The 24,357-nt window shown below is 39.7% G+C and overlaps 1 protein-coding gene across 4 annotated transcripts in view; it reads left to right on the forward strand.

The window, feature by feature from the left end:
• The window catches only part of FAM204A (family with sequence similarity 204 member A), a 37,118-nt gene that overhangs the window by 7,176 nt on the left and 5,585 nt on the right, over nt 1-24,357 (forward strand). For all 4 annotated transcript variants that reach the window (XM_061635866.1, XM_061635869.1, XM_061635867.1 and 1 more), the window contains 3 exons: nt 2,912-2,948; nt 3,445-3,544; nt 5,623-5,712. In XM_061635866.1, coding sequence (XP_061491850.1) covers nt 2,912-2,948; nt 3,445-3,544; nt 5,623-5,712 — 227 coding nt within the window. The remainder of the gene's footprint in view (nt 1-2,911; nt 2,949-3,444; nt 3,545-5,622; nt 5,713-24,357) is intronic.

Here is a 24,357-nt window from a genome sequence, read left to right on the forward strand (position 1 = left end):
GATTCTTATGTGATTCAGCTCTCTGAACCTCTGTGCCAAAAACCATCTTATTAAGCTTAATTGTATGTACCTGAACTATTCTGTGGGGAATTGGTTTATGCTCATATATCACTCATATATCACTTTTTCATAAAGAAGGATTCTGTTGAAGGAGTGGGATTGAACAGTGCTTTTATTTCTTCAGTGGTATGCTGCCAGTGAGTGCAGTCAGGTCTGATAGTGCTGATGTTGTGGTTGGGGAAATGAGGAAACTTAGTCCATGCACCTGTTCCTCCTCCCCTCCCCCAAGACAACAGTGAGATTAGGGCTGTTATACTGAGGCATGTTTAATTGAAGTCACTAGAGCTGACTTCTATGTAAATAATTTGGATCTGGGTATGAAGAAGTTGTATAAATCAACGTCAATAATATAAAATAGTTATTTTGTACCATAATACAATGCATGTAAATAAGTTCCACTGTGTTTAATGGAGCTTATTCTCAGTTAAGTATGTTTTGGATTGCTGTTAAAGATGTGGTTAGATTAGTAAGGTCTCAGTCCAGTCCTCTGCACATGCAGCACAATGTACAGAGGGGTTCCAATGGAAGATGACATAGCCCTATTCACCACCCCTCCCTCCACAGCATGCACATATAATTCCTCAGAGCACCAAACTGTTATAGGAATATTGGAGGTGTGCAGAGGTCTCCCATTCCCTGTAAAACCAGACAAATTTCCAGTGCATAACCTTGTATATCTGTGCACCTCTGTTACGCTCTATAAAAGGGGTTAGTAGCCCACAAGCCATATCCACCCTCAGAGGTTTTTTGTGGCCTCCAAAGACCACCCCCACACCCCTTAAAAAAATGTTTTTACTTGCCACTTTGTTTGGATCACTGTTAAAAGAATTCTGTGGGTGTTCCCAAAAATGTGTACAAGTATCCCAAAAGTTGCACCACTGCCGCTTCCTTACTTCTTTGTCCATGGTGCTTCCTGTAGCTTTGCTGCCAAAGAGAGATTATCTCTGATGGCAACAGTCAAAGCACAAAGCAAAAGAAGGCCAATCAGATACAAGCTACGATGGGAGCAGCCAAAGGTCAAAAACCAGCAGCAGAAAAGTAGCAGCAGAGTGAGAGCCAAAGTTTGCCTGAGTCCATGTGCAGGAGGTGAGTTTGTGAAAGAGTGCCTGTTCACAAGTTCAGAGAAGCTTTCCTTATTTGAAAATATAAGCTTATTCCATCAGACTGCATGAGAGAATTAATGATTTGGCAGATAATATTGACCAGTCTCTCAAATTAGTTGTATCTGAATTTGTTTTCTATTTACTGGCAATTGATGAGACAACTGGCATAACTGACAGTGCCCAGATGGCAATTTATATGCATGGAAATCTCATCAAACTTCAAAACTAGAGAAGACTTCCTCATTATGGTAGCAATGCATGAACACCACAAAAGGAGAAGATATCTTTCAGAGAGCTCTATCTGCAGTCCACCAAATGGAGGTTTTTACATTTAGCAATCTCCGTGGTCTTCCCACAGATAGAGCACTAGTTATCACGAGAGCTCAGAAGAGATTGGTTGCCCTTATAAAGAAATTGAGTGCCACAGTATTGATACAGATGAGTGGATTGTGTGTCACTGCATTATCTACTAGGAGAATCTGTGTGCATAAGCCTTACGTCTAAGACACGTGATGACAACAGTTGTTTCATGCATTAACTTTATTTAAAGTTAAGGGTTGAACAGCTGGCAGTTTAAAGAGATCCTCAAGGACATTGAAACAGAATATGGTGACTTAGGCTGCAATCCAATATATGCCTACTCAGAAGTAAGCTCTGTTGGATTCAGTGGGACTTACTCCCAGGTAAGTGTGTATTGGATTTCAGCCTTAGTATATTACTGCAAATTACAATGTCTGAGCATGGGATTCAAGGGGAAACTGCCAGAACTGCATGCCGGTGGTTTTGTGACCTTGCATTCTTGGTAGACGTCGCCAAATACCAGGCAGAGCTGAATGTCCAATTACAAGGGAAAATCAGCTGCTGCTTACTACTCTACAGAGAAATGTAACAACATTTTAAATGAGACTACAGCTGTTCAAAATGCAGCTGGAAAGAAGAAACACAGGGTATTTCACTGCCCTTAAGAAACATAGAGCAAAAACAACAGCAGGGTATGCAATGCAGTGTGGAAATTTTGCATGAGAAATTCAGTGAGCATTTTCAGGACATAAAATCCTATGCAGTTGAATTTGCATCGCCTTTCACCATTCAAGTATCAAATGTACCAGAGAATTTTCAAATGGAACTTATAAAACTACAAAGCTTCATTGAACTGTAGGGTAAATATAGCACAATAAAAATGTTGGAGTTCCATGAGCACTACATAGCCATAGAAAAATGTCCAACCCTGTGGAGACATGAACTTATGTTTCCCTCACGTTGTGGGATTCCTTTCTGTGTGAGCAGTTCTTATCAATGCTAACATACAAAGAGCCTTCTTCAAGCAAGATTAACAGATCGGAATTTGGAAAGCTAGCTGCAAGTAGCCACATTGCCAGTGCCAGCGGATAATGAGGGGCTCACCAAAGAAAGACAACCACCTCATTAGAATATAAGACAGAATTGGAGGGTAGAGGTAGCTGAAATGGAAGTGGAGGCCACAACCAGCATACATAACTATGTACAGAAAAAAAAATAAGGAATTTTGGTTTGATCTTGTCCACTTTAACATGCAGCTCCTAGATGGTTGGCCATGGGTCAATGCAGCCCTTGGCCCAAAAAAGGTTAGCCACCCCTGCCCTGTGAGAATTCTTCTGTGCTCAGTGCTGCATCCACAGTGAACTGGATTCAGCCCCAAGTCTCTTTGCATAGGTTTGTATAGAAAGGTATAAGATGTACTGAACCTAGAGTACTTTTTTTCTTTTCAGCTAAATCAAAAAAGAAAAATGAAGAAGTAACTGAAAGGTATTTGAAAACTTACTATAATTTGAAATGCATTTTAGAAGTATCCTGCTTTTTTCGTGTGCAATTCCTGTTGAGGTTCATTATCATTTCTTGTACACACGGGCTTAATTGTGCCCATCAGGGAATTTGATTTGAAAGCTAAGATATACAATAAATGAAAGAAACTTTTAAATGTAATATTAAATTTTACTTACTTGCCTTCAGTGTATAAGAACATATGACCTGTCTAATGAAGTCTAACCCCACATACCTCCATTTAGTGATGTTGGGCTTAACTTCATCAGTTAGGTTATGCCCTTGTATATCAAGGATACAAAAGCAAAACTTCATTGCAGTTTAACCATTTCCAAATATAGCTCAATGTGCAGGAAAAGCATTTTATTCTAGATTTAAAGGTATTACAAATAAGAATTTTTGAATAGACATTTCAATAATAAACACTTTTCTGATGAAATATGAATCCCCTAAAAATGTTTTCTTTTTTTCTTCTTTGCAGCCAACAATCCATAAAGGAAAGTCAGTTGAAAGAGCTTACTCAGTATTTTGGAATCAATGATAGGTTTAAATCACTTTCAAGCAAGGAAGCCCCTCCAAAGGTGACTTGCTGTACAAAACTCCTAACTTTAATATGTGTACTCTTCTATTTTTAAACATAAAAACACTAAGCATAACTTAATCATGCCTTCATATAATAAGCAATGATATGCTTTCTTCAGAGAGTATTTGCTTAAGAGTATATACAGTAATACCTCGCATTAACGTACTCAATGGGACCAGAGCGAGTATGTAAACCGAAAATGTCCTTAAAGTGAAGCACTACCTTTTAAAACTTTTTTTACCTCTCCTTCATGCGGAGCCTCAAAGCCCCGCGCTAAAGCCTCTGCTGCTGCGCTGCTGCACCTCTCAGCTGATCACGATCGCGCCTCCCAGCTGATTTGCGGTGGCGCAATCGCGTCTATTTCCACCCCCGCGCTCTAAAGCCTCTGCTGCTGTGCTGCGTTTCTGGAGAAATGCAGGCATATGGAGCATGTACGTTATAGCGATGAGACGTTAAGTGTAGTGATGTTAAGCGGGGTATGCCTGTATCTCTTTGTCTGTCTTTTTGCTTCCTTTGTCATTTTCAAGCAATTGCTCACATCAGGCACTTACTACAAACCACCTTTTTATGGTTCTCATTATGGTATTTGTCCAGCTGCTGAGCTGAAGCCTGCCTTGCAACTATACCTTCTGACCTGGAAACCTTTGTTCCCTGGTCCCAGTCCCCAATCCCAGATTATGTGAATATACTGTAGTTACTACATCTAAAGACCAAGCATACAGTGTATCATAGATGCACTTCAGATATGTTCTAGAACATATGTTGGTATTGTTTTAAGTACTTAGGAGCAACCAAGATTTAGATAGAAATTACAAAGATGGGGATCTCTGTCCATCTTCAGACAAAGAAATGAAGAAATATTTTGCTTACAGACTAGTCCTTTACAGCATAATCCCATATACTTCTTCTCAGAAATAAGCCTCATTGAGTTCAATGGAGCTTATTCCCATGTTAATAAGTGTAGTGCTGAAATCAATTGCGCTAAAGCATGGCGAACTTACTCTGGATCTAACCCATGTATTGCCACAGAAATGTATTTCATGTTGATGTTTATAACTGAAAGAATGGCCTTTCATTTAATAGGAGTGTAAGATTTTGAGACAAGCTGCTCTGTCATGATATAAAATAACACTTTTTTGCTGCCAAGCCTTGTGTTATTTTGTCTTCTGTTCTGACAAAAGCCCTAGAGTGTTGCCTGATTATTGATATTTCTTAACAGTCAGTAACAAATTATATATTTTCATTTAGCCATAGATAAGAAAGTGAATGGAGTAACCCACAAAAATGTATAAAAATAAATATAAACAAAACTAAGATGCAATGAATAATTATTTTTAATTGGAAGATGACATTTTTCTAGGAAAGTCTTAACAGGTCAACTTGTAATCAACATTCTATTTCCTTCTTGTCTTTTCTTCAGTGGAGTGTTCAATAAAGATGAACATAGAGTTTCAGGGCAGAAATCTATTACATTATTATTATTGCATTCATTAACAATCCTTCATTTGTAAATGTTAACTCAAGACAAGTTAGGATTTGCCTGTGTTATTAAGGCTCATTCTTTTTGCTTGTTTTTAGAGATAAAAAATGTAGCCCTCTCTTCTTTTACCGTTGACAATTTGCAGGCTTGGGTTCAGTAATGTAGTGAAGTGACAGCATGCCAGAATTCACTTTTTGGATAAAGATAAGATCTAAGAATTGCAAAGACAAAATAGTAATTGGCAGATGTCATATATTTGACACAAACACATCACATTTTGTTAAAAGAAGCTTCAGGGAACAGATAAGACAGATACTGAGATAAAATTTTATTGTGACCGGCGTAAACTAATCCATGTAATTTTGTGTAAGTGCAGTATTTATCCAACACATAAGGTGGAACTAATACAACAATTTGTTCTCAGACAACTGTTCTGTGAATTAATGATACTGTATCTTTTAAAATACATTCCTGTATGTGTTTACAGCTCCGTGAGTGACTGTTGTTTTGAATATGACAAACGTCCTTGAGTACATGTTTACAATGTTCACTTTTTTGTGGTGGGAACTTTTCATTTTCTTTGATATTTCTTCCAGTCTGGCCTTGAAATCAGCATAGACAGATCTTTGACCAAAGGAGATATTGCACAAGCGGAGGAGCTAAGTGATAGATTAGCTACTCGAGAGGTAGGTTGACCTTTTTTGAAAATTTACACATAAATCTGTTACGATATAGCTAAAATTATGGTTATGTAGAGTTCTCTGTTTCTTAATCCTCTATGCCTTTTAGCAACACTTGTTTCAACAATCATATTTGAGGAACAGAGATTCTTTGAGAAATGTTGTAAATATATCCTATTGTTGGGACAGACATCACCCTGAAGTCATTCTGGGTGGAAATAAACCATGAAAACAGAAAGTGACCTCATTCCAAAGACACCAGCTCTTTATGAGCAGTAGGACTCAGTTATTGTTATGTAACAGCAGCTTGTCACATTTCTTGCATAACTTCTTGTTACATTTTTTTATCCTCGTCCAGGGAGCTCAGGGCAGCATCCATGGGTAGGGGAAGGGAAAGAAGCATTTTATACCCACAGCCAGGGGCGTCACTACCGGGGTGCGGAGGGTGTGGCCTGCACCCGGGTGTCACCATGAGGGGGGTGACACCCAGAGCCACCCTGCGCCGTTGCCTGGCAAGGCTGTTCCAACTCCTCCTCGGAGGCGGGCGGGCGGGCGAGACTGAGAGCAGCGTCAGCGGGGCGAGGGAGGCGCACTGGCGTTCCCAGGCCTCCTCCGGCTGGGTGCCTCTCCGGTGCGCGCCCTCCCAGGGGCATGGACGGGGTGGCTGGCCTCGAGTGTGCGCGCAAACCCGGTCACCTCGGCCATGCCCCTTGGAGGGCGCGCACCAGAGGTCTGAACCCCCCCCGCACTCCCACTAGCGACGCCGCTGCCCACAGCAACCCTGTAAACCTGAGAGATGGTAGTTCACCCAGTGTCACCCAGTCAACTTTGTGCCTGAGTGGAGATTTGAACCTAGGTCTCTCCACTACTAATTCCAAACTCCATGTTGCTCTGAATCAGTTACTACTGATACTCAAGTGAATGTAAAAATTAGAATGTCATGTTCTATGGGAACTGCTATTAGGAAGTGTGGGCGGGACAATTTTGTTATGTGCCTTCAAGTCGATTACGACTTATGGCAACCCTATGAATTAGTGACCTCCAAGAGCATCTGTCATGAACCACCCTGTTCAGATCTTGTAAGTTCAGGTCTGTGACTTCTTTTATGGAATCAATCCATCTCTTGTTTGGCCTTCCTCTTTTTCTACTCCCTTCTGTTTTTCTCAGAATTATTGTCTTTTCTAGTGAATCATGTCTTCTCATGATGTGTCCAAAATATGATAACCTTAGTTTCATCATTTTAGCTTCTAGTGATAGTTCTGGTTTGATCTGTTCTAACACCCAATTATTTGTCTTTTTTTGCAGTCCATGGTATCTGCAAAGCTCTCCTCCAACACCACATTTCAGATGAGTTGATTTTTCTCTTATCCGCCTTTTTCACTGTCCAACTTTCACATCCATACATAGACATCAGAAAAACCATGGTCTGAATGATCCTGACTTTAGTGTTCAGTGATACATTCTTGCATCTGAGGACCTTTTCTAGTTCTCTCATAGCTGCCCTCCCCAGTCCTAGCCTTCTTCTGATTTCTTGACTATTGTCTCGATTTTGGTTAATGACTGTGCTGAGGTACTGATAATCCTTGACAAGTTCAATGCTGTCATTATCAACTTTAAAGTTGCATAAATCTTCTGTTGTCATTACTTTAGTCTTTTTGACATTCAGCTGTAGTCCTGCTTTTGTGCTTTCCTCTTTAACTTTCATCAGCATTCATTTAAAATCATTACTGGTTTCTGCTAGTAGTATGGTATCATCTGCATATCTTAAATTATTGATGTTTCTCCCTCCAATTTTCACACCTCCTTCATCTTGGTCCAGTCCTACTTTCCGTATGATATATTCTGTGTACAAATTAAACAAATAGGGTGATAAAATACACCCCTGTCCACACCCTTTTCTGTTGGGAACCAATCAGTGTCTCCATATTCTGTCCTTACAGTGGCTTCTTGTCCAGAGTATAGGTTGCGCATCAGGACAATCAGATGCTGTGGCACCCCCATTTCTTTTAAAGCATTCCATAGTTTTTCATGATCTACACAGTCAAAGGCTTTGCTGTAGTCTATAAAGCATAGGGTGATTTTCTTCTGAAATTGCTTGCTCCGTTCCATTATCCAGTGTATGTTTGTGATATGATCTCTGGTACCTCTTCCCTTTCTAAATCCATCTTGGACATCTGGCATTTCTTGCTCCATATATGGTAAGAGCCTTTGTTTTAGAATCGTGAGCAGTACTTTACTTGCATGGAATATTAAGGCAATAGTTAGATAATTACTGCATTCTCCGGGATCCCCTTTTTTGGAATTGCGATATATATTGAATGCTTCCAGTCGGTGGGCCATTGTTTAGTTTTCCATATTTCTTGACAGATTTTAGTCAAAATTTGGACTGATTCAGTCTCAGTAGCTTGTAGCAACTCTATTGGTATGCCATCTGTTCCTGGTGATTTGTTTCTTCCAAGTATTTTAAGAGCAGCTTTCACCTCACATTCTAAAATTTCTGGTTCTTCATCATATGGTTCCTCCGTGAATGAATCTGTCATGCTTGCATCTCTTTTATAGTGTTCTGCAGTGTATTGCTTCTATCTTCCTTTTATTTCATCTTGGTCAGTCAGTGTGTCCCTCTGTTTATTATTCAACATCCCTACTCATGGTTTAAATTTCCCTTTCATGTCTCTAATCTTTTGGAATAATCTTTTATTATTTGGAATAGGGCTCTTTTTCTACCCTTTTTGTTGTCCTCTTCTATTTCTACACAATAACAATTGTAATAGTTTTCTTTGTTCCTACGTACTAGTTGTTGTATATTTGCATTTAGGGTTCTGACCGTGTTTCTATCTCCTTTTGTTTTTGCTTTCCTTCTTTCTTTAACCATTTTAAGAGTTCCTTCAGTCATCCATTGAGGTCTTTCTCTCATTTTAACTAGAGGTATGGTCTTTTTGCATTCTTCCCTTATAATGTCTCTGACTTCAGTCCATAGTTCTTCTGGTTCTCTGTCAACTAAGCTTAAAGCCTCAACTCGGTTCTTTATTTGATCTTTATATTCTTCTGGGATGTTATTTAAATTGTATTTTGGCATTATGATTGCTTTGTTCTTCTTCTTTAGCTTTACTCTGATTTTCGATATGACTATTCATGATCTGTACCTCAGTTTGCTCCTGGTCTTGTTTTTCCAGAAAGTATGGAACTTCTCCATCCTCTGTTGCCAATTATATAATCAATTTGATTCCTATATTAACTATCTGGTGGTGTCCACATGTACAGTCTTTTTAGTTGCTCAAAAAATGTGTTCGCAAGAAACAAATTATTGGCTTCACAGAATTTGATAAGTCTTTCTTCTGCTTCATTTCTGTCTCCTAAGCCCCATTTCCCCACAATTCATAGTTCTTCTCTGTTGCATTCCAGTCCCCCATGATTATCATCATATCTTGTTTGTAAAAGCAAGCTTATATATTCAGGAGAGTGTAGTAGGAAAGCATGTTTTTTCTTTTTTTGGGGGGTGGGGGTGGAGACTATCAATTCAGGGTAAAGATGGGCTGGAAGGTTCCATAATGATCCTGCATGAGAGGAAAATACGCTATGATCTAGAACAAGAAATTCCAGTTCAACAAGGATCATTTTTAGGAGAGACCATTTCAACATGCAGTCTCACATCTGTGACCTGACGCAATATGGTCCAGGAAAAATGTTGCTTTTTAATTGCACTCATTTTATAAACTGATCCTAGTTTGTTGCTTTTTCGATTGAAATTAATTTCATACACACAATCATAGAATAGTATGTTTTAAAGCTTAACCTCAATTGAGCTGTTTTAAAAGCAATGGGACCTAAGCAACTTCTCCGGTTGCATCCTTTGTAAAGAAGAAATATGGCCAGTGCAGTAACAAATGCTGTTGCTTCCCCACTGTAATGTGTCCAGACTAGGGTTGTCAGGTTCAGGGCCTGAGACTGATCCTGTATCTTTAGGAGAAGAGAAAATTCAGCCAAGTGCAGGTGTTCTTGCAACACTATAATGGGAAAAACCACAAAGTGGAATTCTCCCTTCCCCCTGCACAACTTTTAAAGATACAGAAGACCTCTTGGTTGCCATGCGCAGCCTCCAGACACCTTTCAAATAGGTATTCTGTTTGTGACCCTCAGTCTATGTGAGAGAGAAATGTTTGAGGGCTATATGTTTAACATGATATATTAAACACATTTTATTAGCCACTTTCCCCTGGGGAAGCTGCTTTCCTTTCCATTCCCCTCAGTTTTGTTCTTTTTTAAAATTCTGTATTTAAAATGCATAAAAAGAGTCCTGCTGGATCAAATCAGGATTCTGTTCCCACAGCAGCTAAGCAGGTGTCTGTAGGAAATGAACAATACATGCACGGAGTCCCATGGAGAGCTGTGTAGAAAGGTACTCGTATGTACTTTTCCCATTTATTTGTTTCTGGATTACTTCCTGTGAAACATCTTAAAGTGATTTCACAACATAATAAAAACATATATAAAATAACTGCATATATAAAAACAATTTTGAATCCTGTACAGATACCAAATGGGGTAGCAGTCTCCACTTAGAAGGCTTGTTGGAAGAGGAAAACAAGTGCCATAAAGATCATAGAAATGGTGCCTGTCTGATATGTAACAAGAGGGAGTTCCAAAGGATAGTTGCCTCCATACTGAAGGCCTGATTCTGACATCTTGGAGAATGGACCTCCTGATAAGAGGGTATCTGCAGGATGCCCTCTCCTACAAAGCACCATGATCTGTAGGAGAAGGTATGTAAGGGATGAGAACCTTTTAGGTATCCTGGTCCCCAGCTGTATAGGACTTCGTGCACCAGTACCAGCACCTTGAACTTAGCCCAGTAGCTAATTCAGTGCCAGTGCAACTCTTTCACCAGCAGGGTAATATGATGGCAACGTTCTGCCCCAGTGAGCATCCAAAGTGCCACAGTTTGCACTAGCTGCAGCTTCTGAGTCAACCTCAAAGGCACCTCACATAGAGCATATTGCAGTAATCCAATCTGGAGGCGCCCATCTAGGGCTCATATGGCCTCTCCTGATTTGGATGATACTGAGAAATAGAGCTGGGTATCATCAGCTTAGCATCACCCCAAAATGAAGCGATAAAAACAAAGACAGAGCTGGCTCACATTCAATTAGAGTTTGTATGGGCAGTAAAGGGAACTGACCTTTCACCACTGAGATCCGTAAAGGGCTTCCTAAGCCCTTGCCTTGATGTGATTACCGTACACCAAAAATCTTAATCTTTCAGGAATATATGTAGGATTAAAGACAGTTGATTTATATTATTTCACATTATCTAAAGCTGCAATCCAATACATGCCTACTCAGATGTAACCACCATTGGGTTCAGTGGGACTTACTCCCAGATAAGTTTATAGTGGATTTGCAGCCTAAGTCCAGTGTAGAAACAGACACTCACCAGGTAATGTGGAGCTATATGCTATTACCCATTTGTGTTTTCATGCTAAATAGAAACATGGGTTTACCTGTTTTTGTGGGTGCAGCTGTTTAAGAGTGTAATGAATGTGTTCAATGGGTGAGCATTCTTAGGAAATCAGTTGTACAAGTTTTTGATGGTATTTTCTGTTTCAAGAAGTTGTAACTGGAACCTTCTGATAACACCTTTGCTTTGAGATACTGATCTCAGAGTTCTTAGAGCTGTTTCCTCCCTTAATAAATGAGGCTAATTTTGATGTATAACATTTATAAGCTGTGAAACTGATAAAACAGCACCAGTATTGGGATGGAGGAGAGGCAAAAATGAAAAGATGGCTAAGAGGAGGCTATGAAAATATGCCCTGAAAAGCTAGGGAATGCCACAACATAGCTGTTAGTCTTCTATCATTATTTCACAGGGAGAACCATTTTTCATGGAATCAGATTGCCTTAGAATAAAAAAGAGATTTAAAGAACATACATAATCTGGGGACAGACTGAGTAGAATGGGAAATGTATATTCTTGAAACATGAGGGATAACTTGGTTCCCTGCAATGGAGCACTTGTTGCAGGTTGTATTTGGGTGCAGACTATTATGCTATGGCACTGCTCTAGGTTTTTTTCCAGAGGTTTACTGTACAGCTGATTCAACAGAGTGCATTAAGAAATTGTTTGATATCCATAGAGCTGTGCTATGTGGGGTATTTGCATCCTAGCACTTGAAAGATTCTTAACCATTGTAAACCTCTCTCTGGGCCTTCTGGTATAATCTTTTTTTTCTCTTTTTAAACATCTTAAATTGTCTCACTAATTTCTATTTCTCCCTGAGATGACAGGAATCTGATGGATTAGTGTACTTGGTTAGGATATACTGTATAGTTGATTATTTTGTTAAGTGTCTACTTATAACATGGATTATATCGTACAAGACTTGATTTTATCTATTTGTGTCAGTAGAAATTTCAGCCATGTTCATAAAGCAGTGAGTAAGATTAACGTCAGATTTGTTATGTTTCTATGTGTGTCTACAACCTCGAGATAATGAAATTGTGGAAGCATAACATGAGTGACATCATCAACAGCTTTTTGGAAATCCTGGTATATAATTCCTACTAGTTTGTCCCTGCCCTCATGTTTCATGGCACTCTCAAAGCATTCTGAAAGGTTGGTGAAAAGGCTTCCCTCTGGGGAATACATTCTGATTGTTCCTCAGTAAGGCTTGTTCTTCTATATATATTTGGCAGCTCTAGCTTAGGTAATGCTTTCCACCAGTTTACCTGACACAGTCAGAAATAGTTCCCTACATTTCCTTTTTGTGATCTGTGAAGTCTGTGGGTGCAATACAATTCATGGCCATAAAATGATCAGCCCCTCTTCATGATCAGTGCACTGTGAAGCAGTTAAAAAAAACCCCTCGCACACATCATGGAATAATATTCTTTAAATGTAAGTTGGGAATTATCCCATAAAGGTTGAGATGCAAGCTGAAGATGGTTCAGATATCTGAACTAGCAATGCATTGTTAATTGATAATATTTTATGAAACGTGGGGGCTGTATCCAACCAAGTCATACTCCGACTAGACCAATTAAAATAAATGGAGAACAGCTGCAGCACTGGGGGATTGGAGAAGACCTGCCCTGGGAGTGAGTATCTGAGCATCTAGGTGCTTGTTTGCTTGCTCCTCTGGGTTGCTGTCTCTTGAGACAGCTGAAGTCCCTGGTAAGTGCTGCAAGGACTGGGACCCCCTGCGTGACCTTGGCTCCAGAGAGAGGCTGCGGTTAATCTTGCCGCCTCTTGCATCAGCTCCTGGCTGGGTCAGGAGGCATAAAGCCCGGCTGCCCTTGGAGAGCCCTTTAGGGAGTCCTGAGGGTGAGGGCACAACCCCCTTCCATTTCTTTTTTTAGCCAATCTAGAGATTGGTAGTGGGGAGGGAGTATGGCACATGTGTAGTTCCTGTGCAGGGTGAGAGCCTGTGCAGTGAACTGAATGATAGGGGAAAGTCGCTAGATGCCTTCAGAGTGAGAGTCTGCAACTGGCAGAAGGCTGGCCCGCCCTGGGTGTGAGATGGGGAAATGTGTGAAAGATATTGAGTGGGTCTGACTGTTCCCAATTTTCTCAGAGGCCTACTGGGATAACTGGTTCAGGTAGATTTTGTTGGGGGGCTCTCGTTGGGTTCATATCAGGTGTTTAGGAGGAGTCTTAGTAAGGAGGAACATGGGTGATGCCATCCCAATTTCAGTGATAATGGGTAGAGGGAAGCATAGCCATGGGGAGGTGGTGAACTACCATAGAAGACGAGGGCAAAGCTATCTACGCCTTGTTCCTTGCTCCCAGTCCTCTCATAGATGGGTTCCACATTGCTCATCTGCCTTGTCCACTGGTCTCTGTGTGGTGTTTAACACCCGATTGGTACACAATAAGACCACACTCATCCATGATTTGATTGTGGATGAAGGTGCCGATTTGGTGTGCATTACTGAGACCTGGGTGGGTGAGCTGGGAGGTGTTGATCTGACCCAGCTTTGCCCATGTGGATACTCAGTGCAACACCAGCACAGGCTGCAGGGATGAGGGGGGGAGGAGTTGCTGTGGTCTACAGAACTTCCATCTCTGTCACCATGAAACCACTGTGTCTTGGAGCTGGCTGTGACGGCCTGCACCTGGTGTCAGGACAAGGAGACAGTAAACTAGGGTTTCTGCTGGTGTACCATCCACTCTGCTGCCTAGCAGCTTCTCTGACTGAGCTGGCGGAGGCCATCTTGGCTGTGGTATTGGAGGAGCCTGGAACAATAGCGCTGGGTGATTTCAATGTCCATGCAGAGGCTGCCTGTAGTCTTCCAGCTCAGGACTTCATGGCCTCCATGACGACCATGGGGATGTCTCAAGTTGTTACCAGCCCAACGCATGGAGTAGGGCACACCCTTGACTTGGTTTTTGCTCCAGATGGAGGAAGGGGTGGTCTGGAGATGGGGGTGTTGGTGGATGTCACCCCATTGTTATGGTCACACCACTTCCTGGTGAAGCTTAGACTTATGGCTCCAATCCTCCCCTGCACGGGTGGTTGACAGATTAAGATGGTCCACCCCCAGAGAATAATAGAATCCACAGGATTCCTGAATGCTATGGGGGAGTTTGCAATAGATAGAGCAGGTGACCCTGTAGAAGCCCTTGTCATGCTATGGAGCAGCAAGGCACATTGGGCTCTTGAGACGGTTGTCCCCAAGTGCCCTCTCTGGCATAGTGGAGCCTGGTTTGCACTTTGGTACACCAGTGAGCTAAGGACAATGAAACAGGCTGGATGGTGGCTGGAGTGCAAATGACAAAAGATGTGCTCTGAGGCTTCTTGTGCACCGGTAAAACATCATAACCATGCCTACTGTGTGGCAGTGAGGGTGGCGAAGAAGGCCCACTTCTCTGCCTCCATCGCATCTTCAAGTATCCATCCAGTGGAGCTTTTCTGTATTGTCAGAGGTCTGTTGACATCAATGCCAGGAAATTGAGTTTTAGACCCTTTGGAGGCCCCTTGTGAATTGTTTGCAAGGCACTTAGAGGGTAAAGTTGCTCACTTCCATAGCAATCTTGATGCCCCATCTATATCTACTGTAGTCCTCAGTGAGGTGTCCAGTGCAACGTCTGCTGCAACTTCTTGGGAATGGTTTCAGTTGATGCGGCCTGATGATGTAGACAAAGTGCTTGCGATGATGTGGCCAGCAATGTGTCCTCTCAACCCTTGCCCTTCTTGGCTTATTAAAGCTTGCTGAGGGGGTTTGACTGAGTGAACCCAGGGTGTTGTCAACACATTGTTGCAGGAGGGAGTGGTTCCAGACGCCCTGAAAGAGGTGGTATCCAACTACTCCTGAAAAAGCCCACCCTGGACCCATTGGTTTGTAACAATTACCAACCGGTTGCAAATAACCTCTTCTTAGGGGAGGTGATTGAGAGGGATGTGGTGCAGTAATTGCAAGTCTTCTTGAATGAAACAGATTATCTTGACCCATCCCTGGGTTCAGACCTGGTTATGGGACTGAATTGGCCTTGGTCGCCCTGATGGATGACCTTTATCGGGAGAAGGACGGGGGGAGTGTGATACTGTTACTCTTACTTGATCTCTCAGTGGCTTTTGATACCATTGACCTGGATCCATCTTGGTTGCTAGTGGCCCAGGTGACCTTGGTGGCTAGGAGTGCCTTTTAACAGCTTCATCCGGTAAGACAGCTGTGGCCATTTCTGCACCAGGATAGCCTGATCACTGTTGTCCATGCACTGGTAACTTCTAAGCTGGATTACTGTAATGCGCTCTATGTGGGGCTACCCTTGAGGTTGGTCCAGAAGCTGCAGCTGTGGCAAAATGTGGTGGCAAGACTACTCACTGAGGCAGGGTATCACCAGCATATCACCCCACTGCTGAAAGAATTGCACTGGCTACCTATTAGCTACTGGGCTAAGTTCAAAGTGCTAGTTTTGGTGTACAAAGCCCTATGCAGCTTGAGACCAGGATACCTGAAAGACTGTCTTATCCCTTATATACCTAGTCAATCACTGCGCTCTGCAGGTGAGGGCCTCCTGCAGATACCATCTTATCAGGAGGTCTGTTCCGCACAACATAGGAAATGGACCTTTAATGTAGTGGCACCTACCCTTTGGAATTCCCTCTCCTTAAATATTAGATAGGTGCCATCTGTTATCTTTTCAGTACCTACAGAAGACCTTCATCTTTCAACAAGCTTTTTAAGTTGAGATTATATCCCAGTCTGCATCTGTGTTGGAATTGCTTTTTGATATGTTTTTAAACCTTCTTTTTTTAAAAAGAGATGTTTTTAAACCTTTTTAAAAGATGTTTTTAAACCTTTTTAAAAATGTCTTTACATATGTTTTGTTTTAATATATTTTAAAGTCTGTTTTTATGATGTTTTGAAGTGTTTTTAATGCTTTTGTTTGCCACCCTGGGTTCCTACTGGGAGGAAGTGTGGGATATATATATATATGAAGGAAGGAAGGAACGAAGGAAGAAATTAAATTAGTCAGATATATTGACTTCAGTGGGTCTGCTAAATTGGATGCAACCCAGCAGGCTTAAAAGTTTCCTCTGAATTCATGTGCTCCTCTTATTTATAATGGCTTGGATTCTGCTAAAGCAGAACTGTGCTCACACAGCAAGGCAGCCTCCTGCACATCCTGAAAAGCCACCTGAGAGTCCAGAACAGCTTGTGATGTGTAGGGTACTGCAGCAAGAAGAGGAATTGGTGGAAATTGGGCCACTTTAAATTTGTGGGAGTGCCTTCTGCTTATACAAGAGCACATTTGGATCCAAGCCAAAGTTAAGAATTTTCAATAAGCTATAGCTAAATTATGTAAAGTTTCTTGTTAATCTTGGGTGTCACAGAAAATCACAGTACACATTATTCAGTTACCTAATTATTCCTTTAGATGTGCTAAGAAATTTAGAATTCCTGAATTATACTGGCCTTAAATGATACTCCATTTTGCATCCTATAGTAAGGCTTTAATGAATTATTATTAGAGTAACTTTGATTAGTGTAAATTATGGACAGTTAAATTTTTACATCTCAGTGAAAACATCCTGACTCTCTGGGCTACTTCCAAATTCATATATTAATTTAAATATTTTCTGATTACTGTATGGGGCTGACTGACTCTTAATCATTTGAACACATTTTCTTTTATGCAATATAGTTTTAAGTCTGTGACCATTTTTAAAAACATTGGTTCAGCAGTATATTAGTGGTTAGAGCATTGGACTGTGACCTGGGAGACCAGGGTTCAAATCCCCATGCAACCATGAAGCTCACTGGGTGACCTTGGGCCAGTCACTGCCTCTCAGCTTCAGAGGAAGGCAATGGTAAACCACCTCTGAATACCGCTTACCATGAAAACCCTAGGGTCTCCATAAGTCGGGATCAACTTGAAGGCAGTCCATTTCATTTCCATTGACGAACACCCCCGTCCACTCCAGATCAGGTCAGCAGGGCCTACATCTTCAATAATCTAATGCAAGAAGACTAGAAGACTTTTGAGTCCCAACTCTCCACTTGTGAGCCTCCCCACAATCCCTCTTCCCAATTTCTGGGGGGGGGGTATGGAGCTGCCATGCCCAACCATGTGCATTGCTACAAGGAAGCGTAGGAAATATAGTTAGGGGATTAAGTTGGGAAGCTTTGGGAACTTCAGTTTCCATTCTTTCTGGAGAAGAATCCAGATATTAAGCCTGAAGCTTCTACTGCTGGCCACTGATTCTATCTTCTACACTGTAACTTCAAGAAAAAGGGTACGAGTGGTATGAGTTGGCAGGGGTGGATGGCACTGAATCCCTAGTAAGCCTATCAGTAGCCAAAGAAGCTACATTTCCTAAGGTTCCAAATGGAGCATACACTGTAGCTCAATCCCGAGTGGCTGGAGAACCTCAGAAGAAAGGTGATGGTGCTCTTCTCATATATGGCTCATGATTCACAAATTGTGTATTTTTGTATTGCAAGGCACCATTCAGTTTCAGTTTTTCTTCAGTATTAACTGTGCTATTCTTTTAAAGAAAAAAATGTTTAGTTGTAGTACTTTAATTCCATTTGTTGCTATGTGTCTTAAAAGCTGAATGATTCCGTTTTCTAATGGTGCATTAACCTGAGCACAGTAACTGGAAGAGCGAAAAGCCCTGACTGTATTTGATTTTTCCTATCAAAAAAAAGTTTGAAAATGCTCTGAAATATATATAAAACTCAATTACTACAGTGCCTGTCATTCTCCAAGTAAGAACAATGCTGTCAAAACTGCTTAAGCATTCACCCAGTAGTTTTTGGACCTTTAGTGTAAGAGATTACAAAAACAATAGTTCGTATGTTCTTGTTAGTTTTTTTATGATTCATAATAATTGAATATTATTTTTAACAATTCTGTCATTCATATATTACTACCCAACTGGTATGTGTACTCTTCCATCTTTTTAAATATGTTCCATTGATTTCTGTTGGGCCCTGTTTGCTCTGCTAATACTTAAATGAGCAGTCTTTTTTTAAAGGAATTTAGTTTTGATGATAGTGCATGGTAAGAATGTAGGTAAGGTTTTTAAAGTTTATGGATTTGGATGACCCCATAAAGTTTCCCTTTTGAATATAAAAAAATCCCGCTTTTAAAAGGGATTAACAGTTATCAGATCCTACAGAGATCTTTTTATTGAATGAACACATGGGGTTGAATGAACAAATGAGGCACAATCTGGGAATTTACCTGCACAAGACCTACTGAAAATGAATGGCTGATGCTTTTGGACATTCTCCATAATTTATATAGCACATGAACATCATGGCAGATTATTTATCATAGACACAATATGTTATACAGGGAACTGATGTGTTGCCATGAAAATATGGAGTCAGTAATTTCCAAAATCACATACAAAGTTTGCCACAATATTTTAGGTGTTCAAAGGATTTGAAAAAATTCAAAAAACATACAAGATCCATATATAATTTCAAAATGTCTTTTAATGTTTATGTACAAGGGGAAAATAGAGACAAATGCAATGCACTTGTTAATTTTTCTGTCTTCCTAGTGAAGGTGGTTCTGAGTTTCTCTTCAATGAGGTTGTTTTCTCTTAACCTTTAGTATATGACAGGGGTTATCACCTAGGATTATATTCATATGCTGTCTTAATTATGTATATCTTCTTTTTAACAAACCTTAAAAAAATCAGATGTTACAAGTCTAATTAAAGAGACAAAGCACAGTTTATACTGTAGATTTTTTCTGCAGTTCAATTAATCAGCATGTTTTCTCTTTTAATTAAAACCATTTTAGTAAATTAAAGCCCACAGCAAAACACATATATAATTTGTTTGTAATTAGCTCTTAATTGGTGGTAGTTGAAGCTTAGCACCCTTGGTTTCTTTCTTCATGATTGCCATTTTATTAGCAGCCAGTCATTAATTAATCTTTTTTTCTAATTAGCTTATAAAACTGTTGATGGCACATTATTGTAAATGTGATTTTAAGTTCAAAGCTTGTTAATAAGCTTTCTTACTTAGAAGAACAGAGATAAAGAAATTGCTGAAAACAGTAGTACAGTTCTTTTTTTAAAAAAAACCAGCCTTTCTTACAAGGGGACTGTGTAAAACATCTAACAGCTTATGGTTCATTTTTAATGCTGTTTTTTATGAATGGAAGAAGTTACTTGCATATAAATATTTGAATCTAAAACGAAGCTCATATGTGAGAACAATTTTAATGTCCACGGTATATAACAGAGTTGTCTATATAATTTGATTTAATACTGAGCTATAGAAACCCAACAAAGATATTACAAAGTATTTTGTACTAGAAGTTGAACAAATAATTGACAGAAGATCATTCTCATTTCAAAATCCACTCAGTATTCTTGTTTGCTTTATATAGTTAATATATATCAGAAATTGATAACATTCCACAACATAAAAGGAGAAAATCATAGCCACGGGCAGAACCTGAAATAACTAGATTCATTTTTGATGAGAAACTGTAATATAGTATTAAAAGGCTGTTTGGTTTCTCTGATAGACCACAGGATGCTTCAAGACCTGTTAGAATAGAGATGTTGTTTTAAAACCCCTTTGGGTTTAGCCTTTCATAGAACATTCCTACATATGACATTTCTGAATCTAGCCTTGAATGTTCAGTCATATTATTCATATCCTAGAGAGTATGTATCTTATAGTAGGTCTTTGAAATAAATCTTTATCTTTTCTGGGAATTTTGTACCATTAACCCAGAGGTTCAAGGTGGTACCCAAAAGGTAAAATACAATTATTTATAAACCATAAGATACCATAATACAAAATAGTAAAACCAATACGCAGCTCAAAATAGAGGCATCTGTCATTGGTCACTAAAGGCCAGCCTAAACGAAATAGCTTTGCATGGCTTCCAGAAGTAAGCCAGGCTTATACTCAAGGGTGCTTCCAAAGGGAATAAGTTCCACGGCTAGGGAGTTGCTGCTGAGATAGCTTGCTCACTTGCCCTCAATGGTTTAACTTGGCACATAAATGGCACCTCCAGGAGAGCATCCTCAATGGATTTCAAGGGCCATGATGGGTCATAAATGGTTGCCCTCTAACATTTCAATCAGATGTCTTTTTTGTGATGTTTTTTTAAAATTTGCAGTAAATATCTTTTGCAGCTTATAAGAGCATATATTTACCTCTCACTTCCTCAACTTTATTTACTATTTCAACGTCAGCCATTCCTTTGTGAGTTTTTTTAAAAGGATTTTATGATGCTGTGCAAGAAACACTAGAAAGGGATAGCTGACAAGGGAAAAAATTAAAAATTGGATAAAAAGTAAATGAATAATGTCATATTACTAAAAAGATGAGAGGCTAATTTGTGCCGACTTTTTGCTAATTTTGTTCAAGCCTCAAAATGAGGAGCTGTCACCCGTTCTGTGTAGCACTGATGACAGTGCCAATGATCCATGAAATAAGCTGCCGCTGGCTTTGTTCTGATAAGAATGAACAAATCTGCACAATGTACGGCTCCCTGAATCTCATTTTCATACTTGCATGCAGGCTAAAAGAAATAAGCTGTTTGCAGGCTTGATTAATCAGACATTTGAGGGGTTTTTGTCTCTTTGATCTCTTTCGTCTCCTAGGTAACTTGCTTGACGTTAATGTTGAGCTTGAGTAAAGACAATCAGGAATTGTAGACCAAACTGATATAAAAATTAAAGACCTTAGCACTTTAAGTACTTCAGTAATGGTTCCGCTTTACTTCAGAAAACATCTGTTTTCATTTAATTAAAGAACAAAAGTGAATAGCATAAATATTTTTCATAGAAACCTGTTAGTCCACAAAAAAGTCTTAAGTATGAAAACTGGTATTTTTAAAATACATGTCTTCATGTGGTTTGGAAAGAGAAGATCCAAAAATTTGTTACCAGGTATTCTTCATGGCTATACAGTTTTTAAAATGAAAAATAATAGATAGCAAGTTTGCCGTTATGCTGTATTAAGCTGCAAGAACAAGATTTAAAAAATGATATGTGAACTTCTGTAAGAATGATTTTGCCTCCTAGAAAACTAACTTGATTTTAAAAGTTTGGCTCTTAAAAAATTATACTGTGTTACAAAGATGAACCATTATATCTACATTACTTCCCAATATGATTTACACACTTTAAACCTATAAAATTGAAAGGAATTTTTTAAAAAGTGTCGCAGTGCGTTTGCTTGAGGTTATGCAGACGCTTTTACAAATCTTCCAAGTGGCTGTAAAGATGAATGCCTCAAGGGTCTAGCCAGGGCCCTGCTTTTCCAACCAGCTAAAGCCCTTATCTTAAATCCAAGCAAAGTACCATTAATCTTTTTGAAAGACCTTTTATAGCTTTTAATATATCCCAAATTAGAACATTTTACACCCTTGGTTCCTGAAATGTGGTGATAAAAAGCCTTTAGAGCTTAATTTTCCTTACTGCGTGCTCTGACCAATTTGCAGTTCTTTGTGATAATGTTTAGACACCTTAATTAAAATGCAGCAAAATATTGGATGTTCTGTATGGAAAATGCTGATACTTCGACTACACATGAAATTGTTGTATTTTTATTCATGTTTTATTACTTCTTGCAACATTGTATTTTGCTGTATTATCTGATGACCTGAAAACATTTTTTTTTAAAAAATATAAAGCCCGTTGAGTAAGATTTCGGGGGCTTCTGTTAGGAAAGGAAGTGAAGCTGTATGTGAAGGTGTGGATGGGAGGGCAAAATGCTTTGACTAAATCAGACATGGCTGTGTCTGCTTTATTCACAACATATTTGTCTTTTAAAAGTTGCATCAATACAGTCCTTACACAGTAATATTAATACTGCAAAATGTTTGTCTCTCCCTTTCTCCACAATAGTGTGGGCTGTTTTAACCCATTCTAGACCCATATTTTGCAAAGTTAGTAAGTGTTTTACTCCACAGAAATCTGAAGGAGGCAGCAATCCAGAGAATTTTGCCAAGCCCTATTAGCCAGGCAAACAACTGCACACTAGCTAATAGCAGATAACCCACCTTTGTGCTTACAGTGCCAAGATCAGGGCTACAGGCTTGTGGGTATTCTAGGTACTTGAATGGACTTTATGATTGTTTAAAATGGCAGAAATTAATAAATGGGCACTCTGGAATATAAAAAGGTGGTATTTGTAAAACATACTTCTAATGTAAAAGACAGTTATTTTCTGGGCTTTACGATTATTAATATATCTTCCTGAATACTTAGTTTATTGTATTAATACAAATATTGAGCCCTGTTGCTAATTATCTGAGTCATAGCTAAAACATAGTTGATTCTTTGGGCAAGTTCCCTCTCTATACCCATTCATTATTTGTTCAGCCCCCGATTTATTTGTTTCAAATGTCTTTTTCAGTGATGTTGCTGTAATAGTGTCAGTTTAAGTCACTGTCACAGAATGTCTTACAGAAACATACTGTACCTATCAAAAATGACAGTGTACAACCAACCACAAAATATTTTAATTATTTCATAACCAAGTTAAATTTAACTTCCTCATTGCAATGGTAAAAGCGTTACCTGAGATGTTGGGATTTTGATATTTTTGCCTGTTTGTAAACTGGGATTCCAAAGCACATACTTCAGAGCTTCACACATTCATAGTCAACCTCATTTTGCTTGCTATTTGTGGAGAATCCTGTGAACATCACTTTGCTACATTGCTGTTGCTCACACAAACCCATGTTTATATGGAGTTCTGTATGTATATCAGAGTCTTCTCTATAAACATTCCAGAGCTGCTGGGTTGAGGCAAAAGTTTATTTTGAGCCACTTGGTCCATCAAAGTCATGTAGAAGACGCACCAGGTTCTGTATGCAGTTCCGAGGTGGTGGGTAGGACCAAAGTGATGTGGTAGGACCAAAGTGAACCAATTTTAACTTTGTCAGTTGGAAAGGATCAGCTTCTGCTTTGAAATTTTGTATATTGTAAGTTGTCCTCTAGTGCAGTGGTTCCCAACCTTTATGAATACGGGACCCCCTTTGTAAGCTCAAAAAATTTCATGAATCCCCCCATGCTAATTGTAATTTTAGTCTCTGTTAATTGAAAAAAATGGTGTGTGGCAAAATCACATCTCCAAATATTCCTTTCTATAAAAAGCTCCCTGCAGAAAGGGGGGTGTTGATGTCTTAATGCAAAGGTCCAATCAAATTGTTGTCTGCCTCCCTCCTCCCCCCTAGTCTGAAGATGTACAGTCCTGTCTCCCAACACCGCTGAGTTACAGTGTTAGACTAAGATCCAGGTTCAAATCCCCACCCAGCAATGAAGCTCACTGGGTCACCTTAGACCAGACAGTCTTTCAGCCTAACCTACCTCACAGGGTTGGTGTAGGGATATAATTATAACAATCAAGAAGCAGCAAAGTGGTAGTAGTGGGGGTGCTAGATTGTGAATACAAAAGGGTGGATAGATTGAGGTGAGGCCAATAAACTGAGCCTGAATCCTAGCAAGACAGAGGTGCTGTGGGTTGGTGGATCCTGAGTTCAGATAACGCACTGGTAACCTCCAGGCTGGATTACTGTAATGCTCTCTATGTGGGGCTGCCCTTGAGGTTGGTCTGGAAGTTGCAGCTGGTGCAAAATGCAGCAGCTAGACTGCTCACTGGGGCAGGGTATCACCAACATGTCACCCCACTGCTGAAAGAATTGCACTGGCTGCCCATTTGCTACTGGGCCAAGTTCAAGGCTCTTGTTTTGGTGTACAAAGCCCTATACAGTTTGGGACCAGGATACCTGAAAGACCGTCTTATCCCTTATATACCCAGTCGATCACTGTGCTCTGCAGGTGAGGGCCTCCTGCAAATACCATCTTATTTATTTATATACTGCCCCATAGCCAAAGCTCTCTAAGTGGTTTACAATAAACCCTTATCAGGAGGTCCGTTCCACACAACATAGGAAATGTGGAATTCCCTCCCCTTAAATATTAGGCAGGTGTTATCTGTTATCTTTTCGGCTTTTGAAGACTTTCCTCTTTCAACAAGCCTTTTAAGTTGAGATCTATCCCAGTCTGTGTCTGTGTTGGAATTGCTTTTTAATATGTTTTTTTAAAAAACAATGTGTTTAACCCTTTTTAAAAGATGTCTTAAAAGCTTTTTTAAAAAAATGTTTTTAAAGTTGTTTTGTTTTGGTGTATTTTAGGGCCTGTTTTTATGATGTTTTGAT

The sequence above is a fragment of the Rhineura floridana genome, chromosome 7 (assembly GCF_030035675.1).
Source record: "Rhineura floridana isolate rRhiFlo1 chromosome 7, rRhiFlo1.hap2, whole genome shotgun sequence".
Taxonomy (NCBI): Eukaryota; Metazoa; Chordata; class Lepidosauria; order Squamata; family Rhineuridae; genus Rhineura; species Rhineura floridana.